The sequence below is a fragment of the Centruroides sculpturatus genome, unplaced genomic scaffold (genome assembly GCF_000671375.1).
Source record: "Centruroides sculpturatus isolate CEXI.00-Female unplaced genomic scaffold, Cexi_2.0 scaffold444, whole genome shotgun sequence".
Taxonomy (NCBI): Eukaryota; Metazoa; Arthropoda; class Arachnida; order Scorpiones; family Buthidae; genus Centruroides; species Centruroides sculpturatus.
Genome location: NW_019384864.1, coordinates 235,932 through 255,137, shown reverse-complemented (window position 1 = coordinate 255,137; position 19,206 = coordinate 235,932). Strand labels below are relative to the sequence as shown.

Here is a 19,206-nt window from a genome sequence, read left to right as displayed (position 1 = left end):
TCACGCTCCGTACTCTCCCCACATGGCTCCGTGTGACTTTTGGCTATTTTCCAAGCTGAAAATGCCGCTAAAAGGAACCCGAATTTAGTCGAGAGAAGACATCGTGCGGAATCCGACGGACCGGCTGACGGCCATTCCAAAAGATGCATTCCAGCAGTGTTTCCAGCAATGGCAGGAATGCTGGAAGAAGTGTATACATTACCAAGGAGACTACTTTGAAGGGGATTAGGGTTTTGTACCTCAAAGTCAATAAATTTATTTTTGCCGACCAAAGGTCTGATACTTTTTGAACACACCTTGTATAATGCTTTAACATTGGAACAGAGCAACTTTATTACACTCTTTTGTACCTGGCTTATAGTAACCCAAATAAAGTGGACGAGTTGACTTATATTAACAAAGACCTTTGTGTCTGTTAACCTCCATCGAAATTGACAGTTTATGGTCAGTGACCAAAATAAAGATTCGCATTGAATCTAAGTTTCTTCCATTTTGAGGCGACAATATAGATTATGTTCATAATCATCATTAGCAATTGATATCTTGAATCTGGATTTTCTGTGCAATTGCATAGTTTATCTGATTCCGTTGTCTGCCTATGATATATTTCCATATGGTAAAAACCAGCATGCCGGTTTAAGTGATGTTATACATCTCTTTTCCCAAGTGTCCTCTGGAGAGAAAACTAGTTATGTCACATGGCATCTTGTAGACATCAGTACTTATTCTAAAATTATGAAACTCTATGATTATGTTTAATGTCATGCTATGTTTTTGATGTATTCTTTCTAATTATGGAATGCCAAAAGTGCTTTTACTTTCTTGGCTGTTATGTATACATAACAAGGGAATGTATGGGAATCGTACCAAATTTGATCTTGGAGTCTTTTGCAAATCTTCACATCTTGAGGTCTGCCAAACATAAAATGCTATAGATATGTGTGTGTGTGTGTGTGTGTGTTGGAGTCTTTTGCTTAAAATCTCAAGATTGAGTAAAGATTAAGAAACAAAATTTGGCATAGTCGCTTGTATATAAGGGGCATTGATGCTATTACATTTTGGTGGTGAAAGGTCGAGGGGGTAGGACTTTTATAAATGTTAATGTGAATTTTGTTATTCTCTGTTATAAAACTCACATCTACCCTCAAAATTAAGCTTTTTGCCATTTTATAATAATAAAAAGTTTATATATAATTTTTAAACAAAATCTGACAGCACCACACAATTTTATTTTTTTTAAAATACTCAACAGCAGGGAAAGTTACGCAACTCTTTTTGCTAGATTTTTTAAAATTGTAATTTGATTGAAAAATGCAAAAATGAATTTGATAAAATTGCCAAGGATGATAATTGTAAAAATTCACAAATATATAATAAAAACACATCAATTTCAGAAACTGACTGTAAATTATCTCAACTTAACATCCACTTTGTGAGGAAGGTGTCACCTGGTGTATCTTTCAAACTCAGGGTAGATGTAACAGTTAGTGTGGCTGCATTGATCAACTAATGTCAATAAGCCACTGATTATTTTTTCTTGTAAACAAAAATTCTTTCTGGTTGTCAAGTTACAATGTTCTCTTTAACAACTAGTATAGTTATATCTGATTAATTTTACTTTTTAGTCACAGTTTATCCGGCATGCCTGTTCTTGGGACGTGATTATGTCTGGTGGGGGCTTCTGTGATCCAAGTTGACAGGCATAGCAAGATCTACCATTTCCTCAATCACTTTTCAGTATGCAAAGACGGGTGAGAGGGACAGAAGAGCACTGTCAAATTATTACAAAAAAAAACAAAACTACAGCATCACAAATTAATACAGAATTGGCTGCAAATGCAAGGGTACCTGTACCAGTGAAAACTATTGGACATGCACTACAAAGATGATATCAATGGAATGGTTGCAATAGCCAAATCTTTGTTGACACCACAATATAAATAGCGTGCGCAGAATACGAGTCAAGCTACACTTACAAGGGAACTGTTGGAGTGTCTTCTAATAAATTTTAATAAAATTTAGTTAATAACTAAGTTAAAAGTATACAAACTTTATTTTAAATTTGTAGCATTCACTAAAAGTGTTGATCAGAGTTATTAGCAATCAAATGTTGCACTACTTTATAGTAGTTTAGCACAATTATGCAAATTTTTAGAAGTGAAAGGGTCGCGGAGGAAGACGGCGATATTACATTTAGAATAAATTCTGGAATTTTCAAAAATGGTTGAAGAATTAATAAAATTTTGTATACTTTTAACATAATTATTAACTAAATTTTATTAATTCTTCTCCTATTTTTGAAAATTCCAGAATTTATTCTAAATGTAATGTCGCCGTCTTCCTCCGCAACCCTTTCACTTCTAAAAATTTGCATAACTGTGCTAAACTACTATAAAGTAGTGCAACATTTGATTGCTAATAACTCTGATCAACACTTTTAGTGAATGCTACAAATTTAAAATAGAGTTTGTATACTTTTAACGTAGTTATTAACTAAATTTTATTAAAATTTATTAGAAGACACTCCGACAGTTCCCTTGTTAGTTGAATTATTTTTGGAGATCACTGTCTTAAACCCACTGTCAAGTGTGGCAGAGGTTCCTGTATGATTTGGGATGCAATATCGTTTACCTTCAAGGACAACTATTGGACATAAGAAGTTTAAGTACCAGTCCAGAGGTACCTATATATATTCTAAGTGATCGATTTGTCCTGTGATGCAATCTTTTAAGATAACAATGCTGCTATCCACATTGTTTCAGTCACCAAACTTGATTATTATTGAACTTGTGCAGGGTATTCTCAAAATAAAGGTTAGGAGCAGATTTCCATCAAGGAATTAGCATCAGTATTGGTTGAAGAATGGTAGAAAATTGACATACTTATTAATATTGTTTCTGATTTATCTATTCCTCAACATACTTCAGCTGTATTATCTGCAAAAAGGAGTCCTAACCCTTATTAATAAACAAAAAGTGATCTTTCATTGATGTTTGAATTATTTTGTCCAATCCCTGTACGTGAATATGTTTTTATCTATTACATAGACAAATCCAGGGACGTGCCTGTTGCAAAACTCACAATTTGTGAAAATTATAATCACCTGGTGATTGGAGCCCTCAAATAAGACTGTTTTTCACAGAGCTAATAACAGAATGTGGATAGGTTTTGGTCCAATACAATTTTACTGTTTATAAACAAATATAAAGTTGCTTGAGAAACTCGATAATAAAAACTCTGCTGTTTTAAATGGACTCACCTGCCAATGGTGGAAGACGGAGAGACAGAAGGCTTGTCCCTGAGTGTGCGTCCGTAGGTCGGTCTCGAAGCCAAACGAATCGATGGCCGGAATGAAGGCCTTGATGGTGTAGAGCGGTGAACCTGGCACAGGAGCATCCTGTGTGACGTGGCCCCTGCAATTGACATGGTCTTTTATTAGAATTTTAATTTTTCAAAACTTACCATTTTTCCATTAGTCGCATTATGTTATGTTAAATATGTAACGTAACAAAAATTTACCTGCGGCGTGCCAGAACGGTATAGACTGCAGAGACGCAGTCGGCTGGAGCCTGGACTTCCACAAAATAATAGGGTTCCATGAGACGGGGAGTCGCCATGAGAAAGGCGGAGTAGGCCACCCGACGGGCGGTGGGAATGATCTGTCCTCCTCCCCTGTGTATCGGTTCTGACGCTATCACGGCATCCAGAATTTTGAATTTGACATTCCTGATTGCTGGAATGAAATTGTTAGAAGTTGACAAAAAGTATATAAATAGATCTTTTAACATTTTAAATTTAACAGAATTGAATTTTTTAAAGCTGAAAAGTTTTTATTGTTACATAAGTGTCCTAAAACTGGACATTTGCTGTGGAAACAATCAGCAACAACAGATGTGTGGAGACTGGATCATTAAAAGTTGTGCAGATAATTAATTTTTTACGGAATTCTAAAGAGAAATTATATGCATGACTTTTGTACACTAAGGATAAAAGAGGTTTAAAAACTGCCTGTTCCATTTGTTTTATACTACCGTAGACTAAAGACGAGGGCTTTTTAATAGAACAGTCTGATGTCCGGAGGCATTAGCCAGACAATCTGGGATCTAATCTGAGGGAGTATCTTTTCACAAATTTTTCACAGGTAGCAATCTCATACGTCGGATCCCATCGCAAACCACAATGGGTAGGGCAAACAATCCTCTCGGTGTCCATGGAGCAGAAAATTTTTAAAAACCCATCTTACAAATGTGGTTAATCGTCAAGAAACAAGGCCCGAGTGACGTATATCAAATTACCAGCTAAACTCTGTGGTTCTGACCCAGACTCAATTCAAATCCTGCCACCGTCTGGACGATTTAGCCAAAATAGAATATATCCATTACATAATCATAGTTTTGTTTTCTTATATCATTTTGTTGAATACTAAAACATGATACTTAACACGATAATTGTTATTAGTTTGAATTCTTTGAGCATTTCATGAGATTGTATGTTTAAATATTTATAATGTGACACTGTGCAAAACTGAAACATCGAGAATTATTCCTATTAGATTAATGCCAAATACAATTTTGTATCTTTGCATTAGCCAAATTTTAACCTCTGCATCTATTGAAACAGTTTGATGCACAAATGCCAGCATTACATTTGGATCTTTAAAGTTTTTTTGTATTAACCAATAAAACTAAAAAAAAAATTTTTAAATACATAAGTCAAAACTCTTTCGTCAGATAGCATTAGTAATGCTTTAAGTTGTAACTTGAACAAGTTTAGAAAAATGTGTGGTGTGATATATGAATCTGAAATTCAATTTGACATATTTGAATCCGAAATGCACGTCCTTCATGTTTGTTTACTATGCACTCCTAAGCCATTCAACTAATTGCTAAAAAACTTGGCAGTTATGTTAAACTACCTCTAATTTAGATAATGTCATATATATCATTTCATATATATCATATATATATTTTTTAGCAACTAATTGCTAAAAAACTTGGCAGTTATGTTAAACTACCTCTAATTTAGATAATGTCATATATATCACCCAAAAATATTGATGGAATTTCTATATATCGATTAATGTCTCTACATTCAATTTGCCGACTTTACACGTAGCATCATCTATTGGCAAAAAATTTTTAAAAATAATTATAATTCATGCCAAAAACGATATAATTTTAAAAATATACATATTCACTTAATTACTGTGACAATGATATAGTACAAAGTAGACCCACTATTACTGTGATGGATAGCAAGTAGCACTCACCTGCATGGAGTCGAAAATGTTACACTGTGAAAACTATATAAGTATTAAAAATCCAAGTTGTTAGATGTGGATAATTATCATTTCTGAATGGTATTTCAGTAGCAGAATGGATAAAAATACCACACACTAGTTACAGCAATCGTGGGTAATGCCTGGCCAACAAACTGGCCATGTGGAGTTTTCAGGATTTTCATCGTATTTGTAACACCTAAAAAGAGGCGTTTCCCTTAAAAGTCCTCCCAGGAAGCATTTCCCTTGGTAGTTCGCCCAAACATCGTGTCATGGTAACGAAATAAATCAAACTAATTCTAATAACTTTTCTATAAACTCACTTACTAGGACATACTTCCAAATTAGTTTATAGGCATTCTGATGTTTTTAAAATGGGTAATACCAGATACATTTTTAAAATTTATGATTAATAATGCCAAGTGTAACTTGCTGCCATGATTACTTTATAAAGCTGGGTGTAACAAGCTAGTATCACAACATTTCCCTACCTAAAATCCAATGAGAAAAAACATTGTAAATGTTGAAAATGTTTCTTCTTCAATGTTTTTCTCGCTAGATTTTAGGTTTGGAAGTATTGTTATATTACATATTGGTTAGATATAATATAACAATACTTGTTATATGTTCAGGATAGGGTTTCTATAACAAGCTAGTAATCGATAAAGCCTGTATAATCTATCTCTGTGGTGATTCCCTTTAGCAATCTTATGGTTGTTTCTAACAAATGAAAATGAGAATACGAGGTGATCAACTAACAAGTTCTCGTTGTATGCAAAGCACTTTTGTATAGCAGTAAATGAATACACATCTGACATACTGTGGCAAAATTATTTATTGATAATAGTTTAATATATAGTTTGTAACATTCATCTCCCATTTACAAAAAATGAATAATGTTTATAAGCATCTATGGTTGAAACTGTGTGTACGTCTTTGCCTTTGCATGAAAATTACTATGCATGTGTATTTTTTGGAATGAGCAATTCTCGTGTGCATTTTTCTTTTGCACAAATACAATAATGGAGTTTTTCCGTGATTCTTCGAGCAATTTGTAGGACTTCTATAGCCACAGTGAGATTTAGCATTGCTTTTACTGAAATTATAATATTGTTTAAAGTCACCACAAAAAAAGAAATAATCGGCAATTTTGTAATTGTGAATAAAAAACTGAATAGCAATTATTTGTTAATGTCACATCTTATATGAATTTGTAATATCTTATTTACAGTAAAAGAGCACTATTATGTTCCTTTCATCTGAATTTCTGCAATAATTCAGTTTATAGATACGCCTTTCCTTTTAATTACAGCAAAAATCTAGTTGGCAATTATTGGAGAATGATACTTTACTACTTTCAAATATTTTTATTTTTTTTTTATGCATAGTTAGGATAGAGAAAAATTATAACTTACGTTCTTCACAGAGTGGGCCTTCTCTAGTAGCCCACTGAAAACCTTGAATGATACTGTCCTTGACCATATTTAATAAGTTTTTGTCCACTTCGGAAGGAAGCGTGTCGTCTACCAGGATGTTAGGACCGGTTGAGTCGGGACCAAATGCCCAAATGGATCGAGACGCCAGGAGATCCCATTCGTATTTGGTTTGGAAAAATTCACTGAGAGCCTTACGATTCCAGGTGATCTGTACAACTTCATTTTCTAAGTCTTCGGCCAGTCCCTTCTCCAGAGGCTCAGCGATCATGGTGATTTTATTTCTGAAATGACAATTATGTTTTTAAGTCCATGTGAATTTTGTTTTAATGGAATTTAGATTGTGTACATACTTCTTATTTGGTGTTTCCGCAAAGCATTTCAAAGAAGAAGTCTCTACGACAGTTTCACAAAAGCAGACGACAGGATCAGCCACTTTTATGTCTGAAATTTAAGAGTATTTTTAGATGTCTACAGCTATATGAAATATAAAATATAAAAGTATTCCCGAATTACCTATTTCTGAATACATTTTACGTAAATCATGCATTACGCAATCTAAATAGAGTTCTCCAGTGCCGAGAACAACGTGTTCACCAGATTCTTCTACCTACAATCAAAACATATTTTTTCTCAATATCAAATGTTCCTTTTTAATTTATAAACCATTTTCATTTACCTTTGTACTTAATAATGGGTAAGATTTGTTGACTTTTCTGAGTCCATCCAACATCTTTGGCAATTCTGATGGATTCACAGGTTCTACAGCAATTTTTATGACAGATTGAGTGTTAAACTTTAGAGGGCGACAGATAAACAGTTCTTCTTGTTCACCAACGTCGACTATCGTGGCCGTCTTTACTATGGGCTGATCTATTCCTTCAATTAAGACCCAGTTTCCAGCAGGAACTCTACTTACTTCAATTTTATACCTATTTAACAATTTTCATACTATACAAACACTGCAATTTGCAAACTATGCAGTTGCATACAAGAAATAAATATTACTAACCTAGCTTCGTATATCCATAATCTTCCACAAGTTAAAATGCGAGAGTCTTCTTCATCTGTCGAAGTGTAATTTTCTCCAAGAATTCTGACATCCTGGTTGGCATGCAAAGTTCCACTCAGAATTCGCCCAAATACGTGAAAGCTAGTAGCATCATGAGTAGAATATTGCTTTGTCGTATGAACAACCAGAGGACCCTAAAAATTAAAGTGATTTTATTTAAAAAAAATCTCGATTAATATTTAATTACCAATGAAACTTACATCAGAACTGCACTCGGCCATTGAATTTGCAAAATCGGAACTACTGGATCCAGTGTAAATATGCTTTACTTTTGTCTTGGCATTTGCCGAGGGTGATGGAATGTGATTGACACACATATCCACAAAACCTGCAACATTTTATCAAAAATATTTGAAACTGTAATCCTTGATCTTATAAAATTTATGCCATACAGTACAAACCATTAAAATCCCCCATAAAACGAGTGCATATCAATCTGAGCAGAGGTCGTACATTTAATTTTGTTTCTGTCTTAGACAATTTTATGCATAATTCTTCCAACAACATTGGAAGAGCACTGTCAACATCTCCAACAACCTGAAAGTTTTAAACGATTAAGACAAGAAATTATATATATTTTTTAACATATTTTTAATGATTTTCACATTATATTTTACCTGAGCAAACAATTTATAAATTGGTTCTAAAATGAATTCTACAAAACTCCTTTGCACTGTACTGTGAGGTGGTTTCTTAGTAAATTTTCTCCTGCAAGAAGAAGCTAGTTTGTTATTTTGTAAAACATAAATTATTAAGTTTATATAAAAATATGGAAATTTGCTCACGTTTTACTATTAAAATAGATATCTCCCCATAATCTTCGTGCAAATTCGCTCGCATTAATACCTCCATAAGCCTGAGAGTAGAGTTGGGCGAAGGATCGTAAAGTAAAGCACATACTAAACTGTGAACTAGCAAAACACACATTTCCTAATAGTGGTGAAATCACTGGATGATCACTTTCGTCTGAATACATACTGAAATAATAATAATAACCGTTTGATCTTGAATTAATAGAGAAATAAAAATCCATGCCACCTTTATTTGGTATGTTATATTATGTTTATAAGCTTGCATAAATGTATATGTGCACCGAAAATATAAATAAGTGTTTCTTAAAACAATGTCTTTGTTTTAAACATTTTAATTTAATTTAAATGATTTTATGCTTTTAATCTACACTTTAATGTGTGTTTTAATAAAAGGTAAATATTACAAGAAGCTTTTCTTTTTAATTTGCAAAATACGAGTATAATATGCTTCTTTTTCTTTTAAAAACTCAAGGATCCCTGTCAACATATTTGCAGATTCAGGGGGATCTGCGGATCACACACTGTTGAGAAATCTGTTATCTGAATTATCTCAAATATCTAAATATGAAAATTTATACTGTTCAGCACTATAACTATTCAAAAGTTTCGGTTTTCAGATGATGCTTTCAATAATATCAGATAAAGAAAGCAATTAAGCATCTCAGAATGAATAGATTGATGGGAGAAGGCAATGCAACACTTGGACAATCTGCCAAGGAGAGATGCCTCCCAGAAAGACTTTCTGTAAGAAACTGACCCTATTTCAGTTTTAAATCCGTGAAGAAAACCTTTTAATCTGAAATATTTTTATGTTAACTTATGACTTTAGTATTGCATGGCAAATTGTATGGTAGGCCTATTTAATTATATGTTTTATTTAATTTGAATTTTTCAAACTATGTAATAATAATTAGTAATTGGTTCATAAATTATGGTTTTATTTTGTGTGTAATAATTTTTGGGAAAATTTTGGGTTCTGAAAATATTCTATACCACTTTTGCAAGTTGCCACATTACTTCTTGTTGCTACACTTGGTCAATCATATTGTGAGCAAAAAAATTCAACATGGTAGCCAAGAAAACAAATTCTGTTTTTTTCCTGACTTTTTGACAAATTCTCTGACTTTCCAGGTGGGTAGGAATCCTGTATATAGTTAATTAACTTACAAGGAGACAGCCAGATGTTCATTCTCTGATACAAATGAAACTTGTAGCCCTAAACTCTGATTCTCTGGTGAAACTCTGATTCAAACAAAACATCTATGCTAGTGTCTTATCCACTCAGCTATATCAATTATGAGAATTGAACCTTCCAAAGACTTATACTCAATTTTCAGAAGCCAATTTTTACGCTTCCTATTATTTGGATAAGGATCTGTTTGTGTATAGGGCTACATGCTTACCAAGTTTTGTTTGAATCAGAGAGTGAACATCTAGCTGTCTCCTCTTCAGTTAATTTATACCTGGCAATGAAAATTAGAAATATGAGTTGTTTCCAGCATATTGGAGTTATCTTGGAGTAACATTTTAAATTTTCTAATTTATAAAGTATAGATCTTTGTTTAAAGTAGGCAATTAATTAATTAAACAATTTGAATTAATACTTGAAAAATATTTATTATTGTTAGATATATTACTTAATCCAGTAGAAAAGTGAATGAATATAACTCATAAAATTTATCAAATAATTCTAATTAATGCTTCATTACAATTGAGGATTTAGTTACATTGATAAAATTCGGTCATGTTAAATTTACCTCAATAATCCATTAATTTCTTCAACAATATGTCTTAATTTATAATATGCATCTTGAGGAGGCAATTTTAATTCCATCATCAGTCTATCTATCTTGTTAATGCAGATAGTAATGGCGAGACGTTCTTGAACAGCATGTTTCAGTAGTCTTTCGGTATTTAGCATTACCTAATGGCGATTATTATTAATTTAATCTTAATTAAAAGTATTGTAACTAATCACATTAAATATACTTATTTTAATACTTACTCCTTCTGCAGCATCAACAAACAGAACTATTCCATCACACAATCTAATAGCAGCAGTAACTTCGTCAGAAAAATTAACATGTCCTATAATATTTTAGATGACATAAGAACAGGAGTTTATAAACTTATTTGAGAATAATATAATTTCAAATACTATACCGGGTGTATCAAACACATTCATTAAATATGATTTCCCTTTTAAATCTTGCAGAACAAAAGTAATTGGTGTGGCTTTGATGCTAACACCTCTCTAAAATAATAATAATAATAATAATACTTAATCATTATTTAAAAAGTCCATCTAGGCAATTACACTAATCTTTACGTGAAATTACCTCCTGTTCTGTATAAAGAGTATCTGTATATCTCAACTATAATGAAAAAACAAATACACCATTGAAGACAAATGTAACAATTTTAATTCACAACCTATGAGGTACAACAGACTTACCCGTTTTCCTTCTCTCGTTCTCAGATCTGGATGTGTTTGTTCAATTAAACAATCCACAAATGATGTCTACAAATGCAAAGAAAATAATAATAAGTTTGGGTACATACCTTCTTGATATTTATCATATTTAATTTTCTAAAATTTATATTAACTAAAAGAAAATAAAATTTAAAATAAGAACTAATCTCTTTTTATGGTAAAATACATATCGTCTATCATCATTTTTAAGATTTTATGAAGAAGAAAACACTTACTTTCCCGTGATGAAGGTGACCAACTAATGCAACATTTCTTATCAGGTTAGAATTATCCATTAAATCAGCAAGAAATCTGAAATGATATACGTATATAAACAATATTTTAATGTGTTTCAAATTATAATTTTATTGAAATTATTAGAAATTAATGAACTGTATTAATGAATGAAGCAAAGAAAACTGCTTTGCTTTATTACAAGTTCGTTCAAATTACAATGCAATGCTATTATATGCATAAAATTACACTTGAATTTGAACACATGTCTGTAGAAATCAAACTTAACTATATTTGAATTTTAAAAATTATTCTACATCAAGAATAAATAAAAACTAATAATTTTAGAATTAAAAACTTTGTGCATATCATATTCTTGATTTTAAAAAATAAAATGCAGTGATTTTAAATAACAGCAAAATCACTTCATCTTCCTATCTGTTCAATAATTTCAGAATTTAAAGCAGAACATCGAATTGAACAATTGGAAGCAGTCAGTCTAATGTTCTACTTTTTACACAGTTTATCACTAAATGTTTTTAACTTCTTTAAATATAACCAAGATTAATTTACTATAGTATATTTGTCATATTTTTATTTCTATAATAAAAAAACGTATCCTTTAATAGATCATTACCATCTACTAATTTTAAACAAAAATATTAAAAATTAAAAGCTAGTTAGCTTTCTTTCTTCAGTAACACATTGCACGAGGAACAGTTGATTTATGTATTTTTTATTAAAGGAAATGCAAAAAAACGCAACCTCATACTCAAAGATGATCCAAACTCTGCAGTAATCCTGTAAACTGATCACCAAGTCAATTACCCAACATACTCTCTAATGTCAATTGTAACTAACAATCAACCATTCTAAGGACTGAAGAAGGTTCATTAAGACCCATAATGCATTTCCTTTAATAAAAAATACATAAACCAACTGTTCCTTGTGTGATGTGTTACTGAAGAAAAAAATCCATTAGCTTTTAATTCTTTTTAAAGTCTATAAAAAACCAGTAACAGAAACCTAATTAAATTAAAAATTTAATTGAATATTTTGAAAAAAAAAATCAAAATTAAAAGAATATTTACATTTGGTTAATCAGATCATTGTGTACTATATTACTAGAGCCAGGGATTTGAACATTAAAAACAAAAAAAATAAAAAATACAATTAAGTTTTACTAGCAAAATGTATAATCATAGTAATACAATATAATCAAAGATACTATAGTAAATTCCATAAAACTTGTGAAGTCAAAAGCAATAACACCTTCTAGAGATCATTAATGATTATCGTTCTGCTTCTTTTTCAAAAATGGAGGTTAATTATTATCATTAATCTCGATAGTCAGCCTATCACTACAGGAGACCAGGATCAAATCCATGCAGTCAAAAAACTCCAAGAATTTTTTGGGGATGGTTTATCCAGATATGTCAAGCTCAGTGACTTGCTATCATTTCACTCCCATTGTGGTGCTGGCTGAACTCATGAGTATGAAAAACAGACCCTTTTAGTGTCCTTTGGGCACTAAGAGCTTGTTTTTCACATTCATGGTGTAAAGAAATATAATATATTTACATATACAGGGTGTAAAGCAAATTAAACCGACAAAATAAAATGGGTGGTGAAGGGGTCAAATATGGGAAATTTTGGTTATATGAACTGTACTTGCTACAGCCTATCTTACAAGGTACAGAGTCATAAACTTTTGGGAATGGTTGCTGCCCTATGGTAGACATACCAAACAAAGAAGCCTTATTGTTAAGCATTTGGTAAGGCTGTATGGAGTGCTGTTAATTCATACTGTTCTAAATACCATATAAAGTCTCCTGGTACTAGATAATTTTCAGGGCTTAAGCCTTGTATAGCAACTGATCATGTAGCATAGTCCAGATGTTAAGGCCGAGTTCACACTGCTGACAACAATGACAAAAACCTATGTTTTTATTGTTTGTTTTTTGTCTGTAAAATGTTCACACTATTATTATTGCTCTTTCATCTTAGTTGTTCAAATGTTAGCAACGTTTGTCGTTGTCGTAACATTACTGGCCAATCGATGTAAACTTCCCACAATTCTTTCAACAAGATGGAGGAACTGTTAATCTCTTGAGTTGAAGAAAGAGGGCCTATGAAACTTAATAAATGATCTAAAGTATTTGAGGACGTAAAAATAATTTTAAAAATCATTTGATGTCTTTTAATTGTAATTCCTGGACAAAAACATGGGAATCGCCTTGTTTTTCTTTCAATATGAATGGTATGATTACCATAGACATTTTGATATTTTCCTTAACAAAAGTAATAAATTTTTCTGTCAGTGTAGAAAAATTAACATTTTACTCTGTATATTCGATTTTAAAACAGACACAAGTCCAGTCTAAAAGTGCAGAAAGCCATGGAATAACGCAAAGCCTAATGTAAATTGCTCATATTCTAAGACAAAAACTAAGGAACAATATGAATGCTTTAGTGATAAACAAGTATGACTAAAGACATACTGTCATTATCGTTTAGGATCTATGGTTGTTGTCAACAGTAGTATAAACATAGCCTAACATGATTTGTCCCAATAATGCAGGCAATAGCTATTGTGCTTACTAAAGACTGTTGCTCCACACAAAGAATCAATAATTGTTGAGTCATCAGTTCTTCTCAAGCGAATTTCTCCATTTCTCATAGTTAACATAATGAAATGTCATACAGGTTTTATACCCTTTCCACAATTGGACAGTAATAATTGAAGAAATAAAAATTAGAATGACATCTTAAAAAAAATACAATTATTGTTTGAAATGTACATTTTCTTCCATCTTCAATGATCTTACAGAAACATTGCACTTTAATAAAGATATTTCCCTTTGGATTTTTATTCTTTATTTATTAAAACTATTTGCCTGACTACCACCTTTTTATTGCTAATTGTACTTAAAATTTGACATGAAATTAAAATTAGGTTATCAATAAAGAAGTAACAACTAACAAACATTGTCTGTTGCAATTCCAATTTTCACTTTTCTAAGATATATCTAGTCACGTTTATTAAAGCGACACACCAGAAAACAAGGTGCATGACACTGAGGTAGGCTTCCTACATTACACTCATGCTATGAAAGGCAGCAAAGAAAACTTACAAGCCTGTACCTCACAAGGGGACTGTGACAAGACCCAGTTTGTAGGATGAAAACTGCTATCTATTTCATTTTGTCAGGTCTAATTTCTTAATACCCCGTATTGTATATCCTAAATAAAATTTAATTTATGTTCAAATCCAATCAAGTTATTTTTATAAGCAATTTTTCAAGTTGAAATGTACCGGTAATGATCCATTACAAAAAGTACAAAATGTCTTTAACAGGAAGAGAGCAAGTCCCCCTCTAATCTAGATTATGCAATAAATTAATTAAATTACATTCTTAAAACTTTACAAAATACCAGTGGTATTTGAATTTGGGTATCTGTCTGACTTTAAAGTCATTTCGCCTAACATTCAATGTTGCTATTTGTTATTTAGGCTATTGTAAATTGCAACATAGATATTTTGTTGTACCGTAATAAAATTTTAAATAAAATATGGCTAAGCATTGAAAATCTGGAGTAACTAAGGGTGAACCCTATCTGGATTTTCAAATATACATGTAAATTAGCATTTAAGTACCATAAATTCCAAATACACTAATTCTAGTTTGTGTGTTTCACAGTATAGGAACACTCACGAAGATTCATAATATAATTTACAGATTCACAATACTTAAAAAAAACAAGTGTAATCGTAATTTCAAATTTAAAAAATTACAAACACTGAATAAATGTTAGAACATCAATAATGCAAGGCCAAAATAACAACAACAACTGATTGTTTATGCTATTTCAACCATTATCATTGAAAGAATCAATATCCATTTTTTGACAGCTGAATCCTGAAGTTTTATGCTCTAAATTTTCCAACACTATACTTTTATTTACCCACTACACTTTTATTATTCAAATAATTCACTGTATATAAATAAATGTTGGCATAAAAATTGACTAGTTTCTTCAATAAAACACTAAACAAATTCACAAAACTTACTCTAAATCGTATGTTGTATTGGGTAGATCCTGTTCGATGTGTGAAAATTTCTTTGATTTGATCGGAGCAATAATTGGCTCTGGAATAAAAGTAAAATTAATAGTCAAATCTTTTCATTTATTTTGAATTTTAGTCATTAATTTAAAACCTCTTAACGCCCAGTCNTGCTAAAAAACTTGGCAGTTATGTTAAACTACCTCTAATTTAGATAATGTCATATATATCATTTCATATATATCATATATATATTTTTTAGCAACTAATTGCTAAAAAACTTGGCAGTTATGTTAAACTACCTCTAATTTAGATAATGTCATATATATCACCCAAAAATATTGATGGAATTTCTATATATCGATTAATGTCTCTACATTCAATTTGCCGACTTTACACGTAGCATCATCTATTGGCAAAAAATTTTTAAAAATAATTATAATTCATGCCAAAAACGATATAATTTTAAAAATATACATATTCACTTAATTACTGTGACAATGATATAGTACAAAGTAGACCCACTATTACTGTGATGGATAGCAAGTAGCACTCACCTGCATGGAGTCGAAAATGTTACACTGTGAAAACTATATAAGTATTAAAAATCCAAGTTGTTAGATGTGGAAAATTATCATTTCTGAATGGTATTTCAGTAGCAGAATGGATAAAAATACCACACACTAGTTACAGCAATCGTGGGTAATGCCTGGCCAACAAACTGGCCATGTGGAGTTTTCAGGATTTTCATCGTATTTGTAACACCTAAAAAGAGGCGTTTCCCTTAAAAGTCCTCCCAGGAAGCATTTCCCTTGGTAGTTCGCCCAAACATCGTGTCATGGTAACGAAATAAATCAAACTAATTCTAATAACTTTTCTATAAACTCACTTACTAGGACATACTTCCAAATTAGTTTATAGGCATTCTGATGTTTTTAAAATGGGTAATACCAGATACATTTTTAAAATTTATGATTAATAATGCCAAGTGTAACTTGCTGCCATGATTACTTTATAAAGCTGGGTGTAACAAGCTAGTATCACAACATTTCCCTACCTAAAATCCAATGAGAAAAAACATTGTAAATGTTGAAAATGTTTCTTCTTCAATGTTTTTCTCGCTAGATTTTAGGTTTGGAAGTATTGTTATATTACATATTGGTTAGATATAATATAACAATACTTGTTATATGTTCAGGATAGGGTTTCTATAACAAGCTAGTAATCGATAAAGCCTGTATAATCTATCTCTGTGGTGATTCCCTTTAGCAATCTTATGGTTGTTTCTAACAAATGAAAATGAGAATACGAGGTGATCAACTAACAAGTTCTCGTTGTATGCAAAGCACTTTTGTATAGCAGTAAATGAATACACATTTGACATACTGTGGCAAAATTATTTATTGATAATAGTTTAATATATAGTTTGTAACATTCATCTCCCATTTACAAAAAATGAATAATGTTTATAAGCATCTATGGTTGAAACTGTGTGTACGTCTTTGCCTTTGCATGAAAATTACTATGTATGTGTATTTTTTGGAATGAGCAATTCTCGTGTGCATTTTTCTTTTGCACAAATACAATAATGGAGTTTTTCCGTGATTCTTCGAGCAATTTGTAGGACTTCTATAGCCACAGTGAGATTTAGCATTGCTTTTACTGAAATTATAATATTGTTTAAAGTCACCACAAAAAAAGAAATAATCGGCAATTTTGTAATTGTGAATAAAAAACTGAATAGCAATTATTTGTTAATGTCACATCTTATATGAATTTGTAATATCTTATTTACAGTAAAAGAGCACTATTATGTTCCTTTCATCTGAATTTCTGCAATAATTCAGTTTATAGATACGCCTTTCCTTTTAATTACAGCAAAAATCTAGTTGGCAATTATTGGAGAATGATACTTTACTACTTTCAAATATTTTTATTTTTTTTTTATGCATAGTTAGGATAGAGAAAAATTATAACTTACGTTCTTCACAGAGTGGGCCTTCTCTAGTAGCCCACTGAAAACCTTGAATGATACTGTCCTTGACCATATTTAATAAGTTTTTGTCCACTTCGGAAGGAAGCGTGTCGTCTACCAGGATGTTAGGACCGGTTGAGTCGGGACCAAATGCCCAAATGGATCGAGACGCCAGGAGATCCCATTCGTATTTGGTTTGGAAAAATTCACTGAGAGCCTTACGATTCCAGGTGATCTGTACAACTTCATTTTCTAAGTCTTCGGCCAGTCCCTTCTCCAGAGGCTCAGCGATCATGGTGATTTTATTTCTGAAATGACAATTATGTTTTTAAGTCCATGTGAATTTTGTTTTAATGGAATTTAGATTGTGTACATACTTCTTATTTGGTGTTTCCGCAAAGCATTTCAAAGAAGAAGTCTCTACGACAGTTTCACAAAAGCAGACGACAGGATCAGCCACTTTTATGTCTGAAATTTAAGAGTATTTTTAGATGTCTACAGCTATATGAAATATAAAATATAAAAGTATTCCCGAATTACCTATTTCTGAATACATTTTACGTAAATCATGCATTACGCAATCTAAATAGAGTTCTCCAGTGCCGAGAACAACGTGTTCACCAGATTCTTCTACCTACAATCAAAACATATTTTTTCTCAATATCAAATGTTCCTTTTTAATTTATAAACCATTTTCATTTACCTTTGTACTTAATAATGGGTAAGATTTGTTGACTTTTCTGAGTCCATCCAACATCTTTGGCAATTCTGATGGATTCACAGGTTCTACAGCAATTTTTATGACAGATTGAGTGTTAAACTTTAGAGGGCGACAGATAAACAGTTCTTCTTGTTCACCAACGTCGACTATCGTGGCCGTCTTTACTATGGGCTGATCTATTCCTTCAATTAAGACCCAGTTTCCAGCAGGAACTCTACTTACTTCAATTTTATACCTATTTAACAATTTTCGTACTATACAAACACTGCAATTTGCAAACTATGCAGTTGCATACAAGAAATAAATATTGCTAACCTAGCTTCGTATATCCATAATCTTCCACAAGTTAAAATGCGAGAGTCTTCTTCATCTGTCGAAGTGTAATTTTCTCCAAGAATTCTGACATCCTGGTTGGCATGCAAAGTTCCACTCAGAATTCGCCCAAATACGTGAAAGCTAGTAGCATCATGAGTAGAATATTGCTTTGTCGTATGAACAACCAGAGGACCCTAAAAATTAAAGTAATTTTATTTAAAAAAATCTTGATTAATATTTAATTACCAATGAAACTTACATCAGAACTGCACTCGGCCATTGAATTTGCAAAATCAGAACTACTGGATCCAGTGTAAATATGCTTTACTTTTGTCTTGGCATTTGCCGAGGGTGATGGAATGTGATTGACACACATATCCACAAAACCTGCAACATTTTATCAAAAATATTTGAAACTGTAATCCTTGATCTTATAAAATTTATGCCATATAGTACAAACCATTAAAATCCCCCATAAAACGAGTGCATATCAATCTGAGCAGAGGTCGTACATTTAATTTTGTTTCTGTCTTAGACAATTTTATGCATAGTTCTTCCAACAACATTGGAAGAGCACTGTCAACATCTCCAACAACCTGAAAGTTTTAAACGATTAAGACAAGAAATTACAGGCATACCTCGACTTACGTCGTTTCGAGTTACGTCGTTCCCGATTATACGTCGCTTGTTAAAAAAGTATATGGAAAAATAAAAATCAAGTTTAAGTCATTTTATTCGACTTTACGTCTGTCCGCCACAAATATTGAAGTCGTAATATCACTAGATAAACGTTTAAAGCACATAAAATCATATTAAAATATATACAA

At 31.8% G+C, this 19,206-nt stretch overlaps 2 protein-coding genes across 3 annotated transcripts in view; both read right to left on the bottom strand.

Annotated features, from left to right (window-relative positions):
* Nucleotides 1-19,206, bottom strand: part of LOC111630729 (116 kDa U5 small nuclear ribonucleoprotein component-like) — a 32,682-nt gene that overhangs the window by 4,016 nt on the left and 9,460 nt on the right. For both annotated transcript variants that reach the window (XM_023374879.1, XM_023374878.1), the window contains exons 2-19: nt 15,375-15,453; nt 11,305-11,380; nt 11,051-11,116; nt 10,935-10,970; nt 10,759-10,849; nt 10,601-10,683; nt 10,353-10,519; nt 8,569-8,760; nt 8,401-8,491; nt 8,185-8,320; nt 7,984-8,111; nt 7,724-7,917; nt 7,391-7,643; nt 7,228-7,321; nt 7,065-7,155; nt 6,694-6,995; nt 3,520-3,733; nt 3,260-3,413 (exon numbers count right to left, since the gene is read on the bottom strand). In XM_023374879.1, the coding sequence (XP_023230647.1) occupies nt 3,260-3,413; nt 3,520-3,733; nt 6,694-6,995; nt 7,065-7,155; nt 7,228-7,321; nt 7,391-7,643; nt 7,724-7,917; nt 7,984-8,111; nt 8,185-8,320; nt 8,401-8,491; nt 8,569-8,760; nt 10,353-10,519; nt 10,601-10,683; nt 10,759-10,849; nt 10,935-10,970; nt 11,051-11,116; nt 11,305-11,364 (2,352 nt within the window). In that variant the 5' untranslated portion in view covers nt 11,365-11,380; nt 15,375-15,453. The remainder of the gene's footprint in view (nt 1-3,259; nt 3,414-3,519; nt 3,734-6,693; nt 6,996-7,064; nt 7,156-7,227; nt 7,322-7,390; nt 7,644-7,723; nt 7,918-7,983; nt 8,112-8,184; nt 8,321-8,400; nt 8,492-8,568; nt 8,761-10,352; nt 10,520-10,600; nt 10,684-10,758; nt 10,850-10,934; nt 10,971-11,050; nt 11,117-11,304; nt 11,381-15,374; nt 15,454-19,206) is intronic.
* The window catches only part of LOC111630730 (116 kDa U5 small nuclear ribonucleoprotein component-like), a 32,757-nt gene continuing 30,874 nt past the window's right edge, over nt 17,324-19,206 (bottom strand). The window contains exons 13-19 of the mRNA XM_023374880.1: nt 18,840-18,975; nt 18,639-18,766; nt 18,380-18,573; nt 18,047-18,299; nt 17,884-17,977; nt 17,721-17,811; nt 17,324-17,651 (exon numbers count right to left, since the gene is read on the bottom strand). Of these exons, the coding sequence (XP_023230648.1) occupies nt 17,339-17,651; nt 17,721-17,811; nt 17,884-17,977; nt 18,047-18,299; nt 18,380-18,573; nt 18,639-18,766; nt 18,840-18,975 (1,209 nt within the window). The 3' untranslated portion in view covers nt 17,324-17,338. The remainder of the gene's footprint in view (nt 17,652-17,720; nt 17,812-17,883; nt 17,978-18,046; nt 18,300-18,379; nt 18,574-18,638; nt 18,767-18,839; nt 18,976-19,206) is intronic.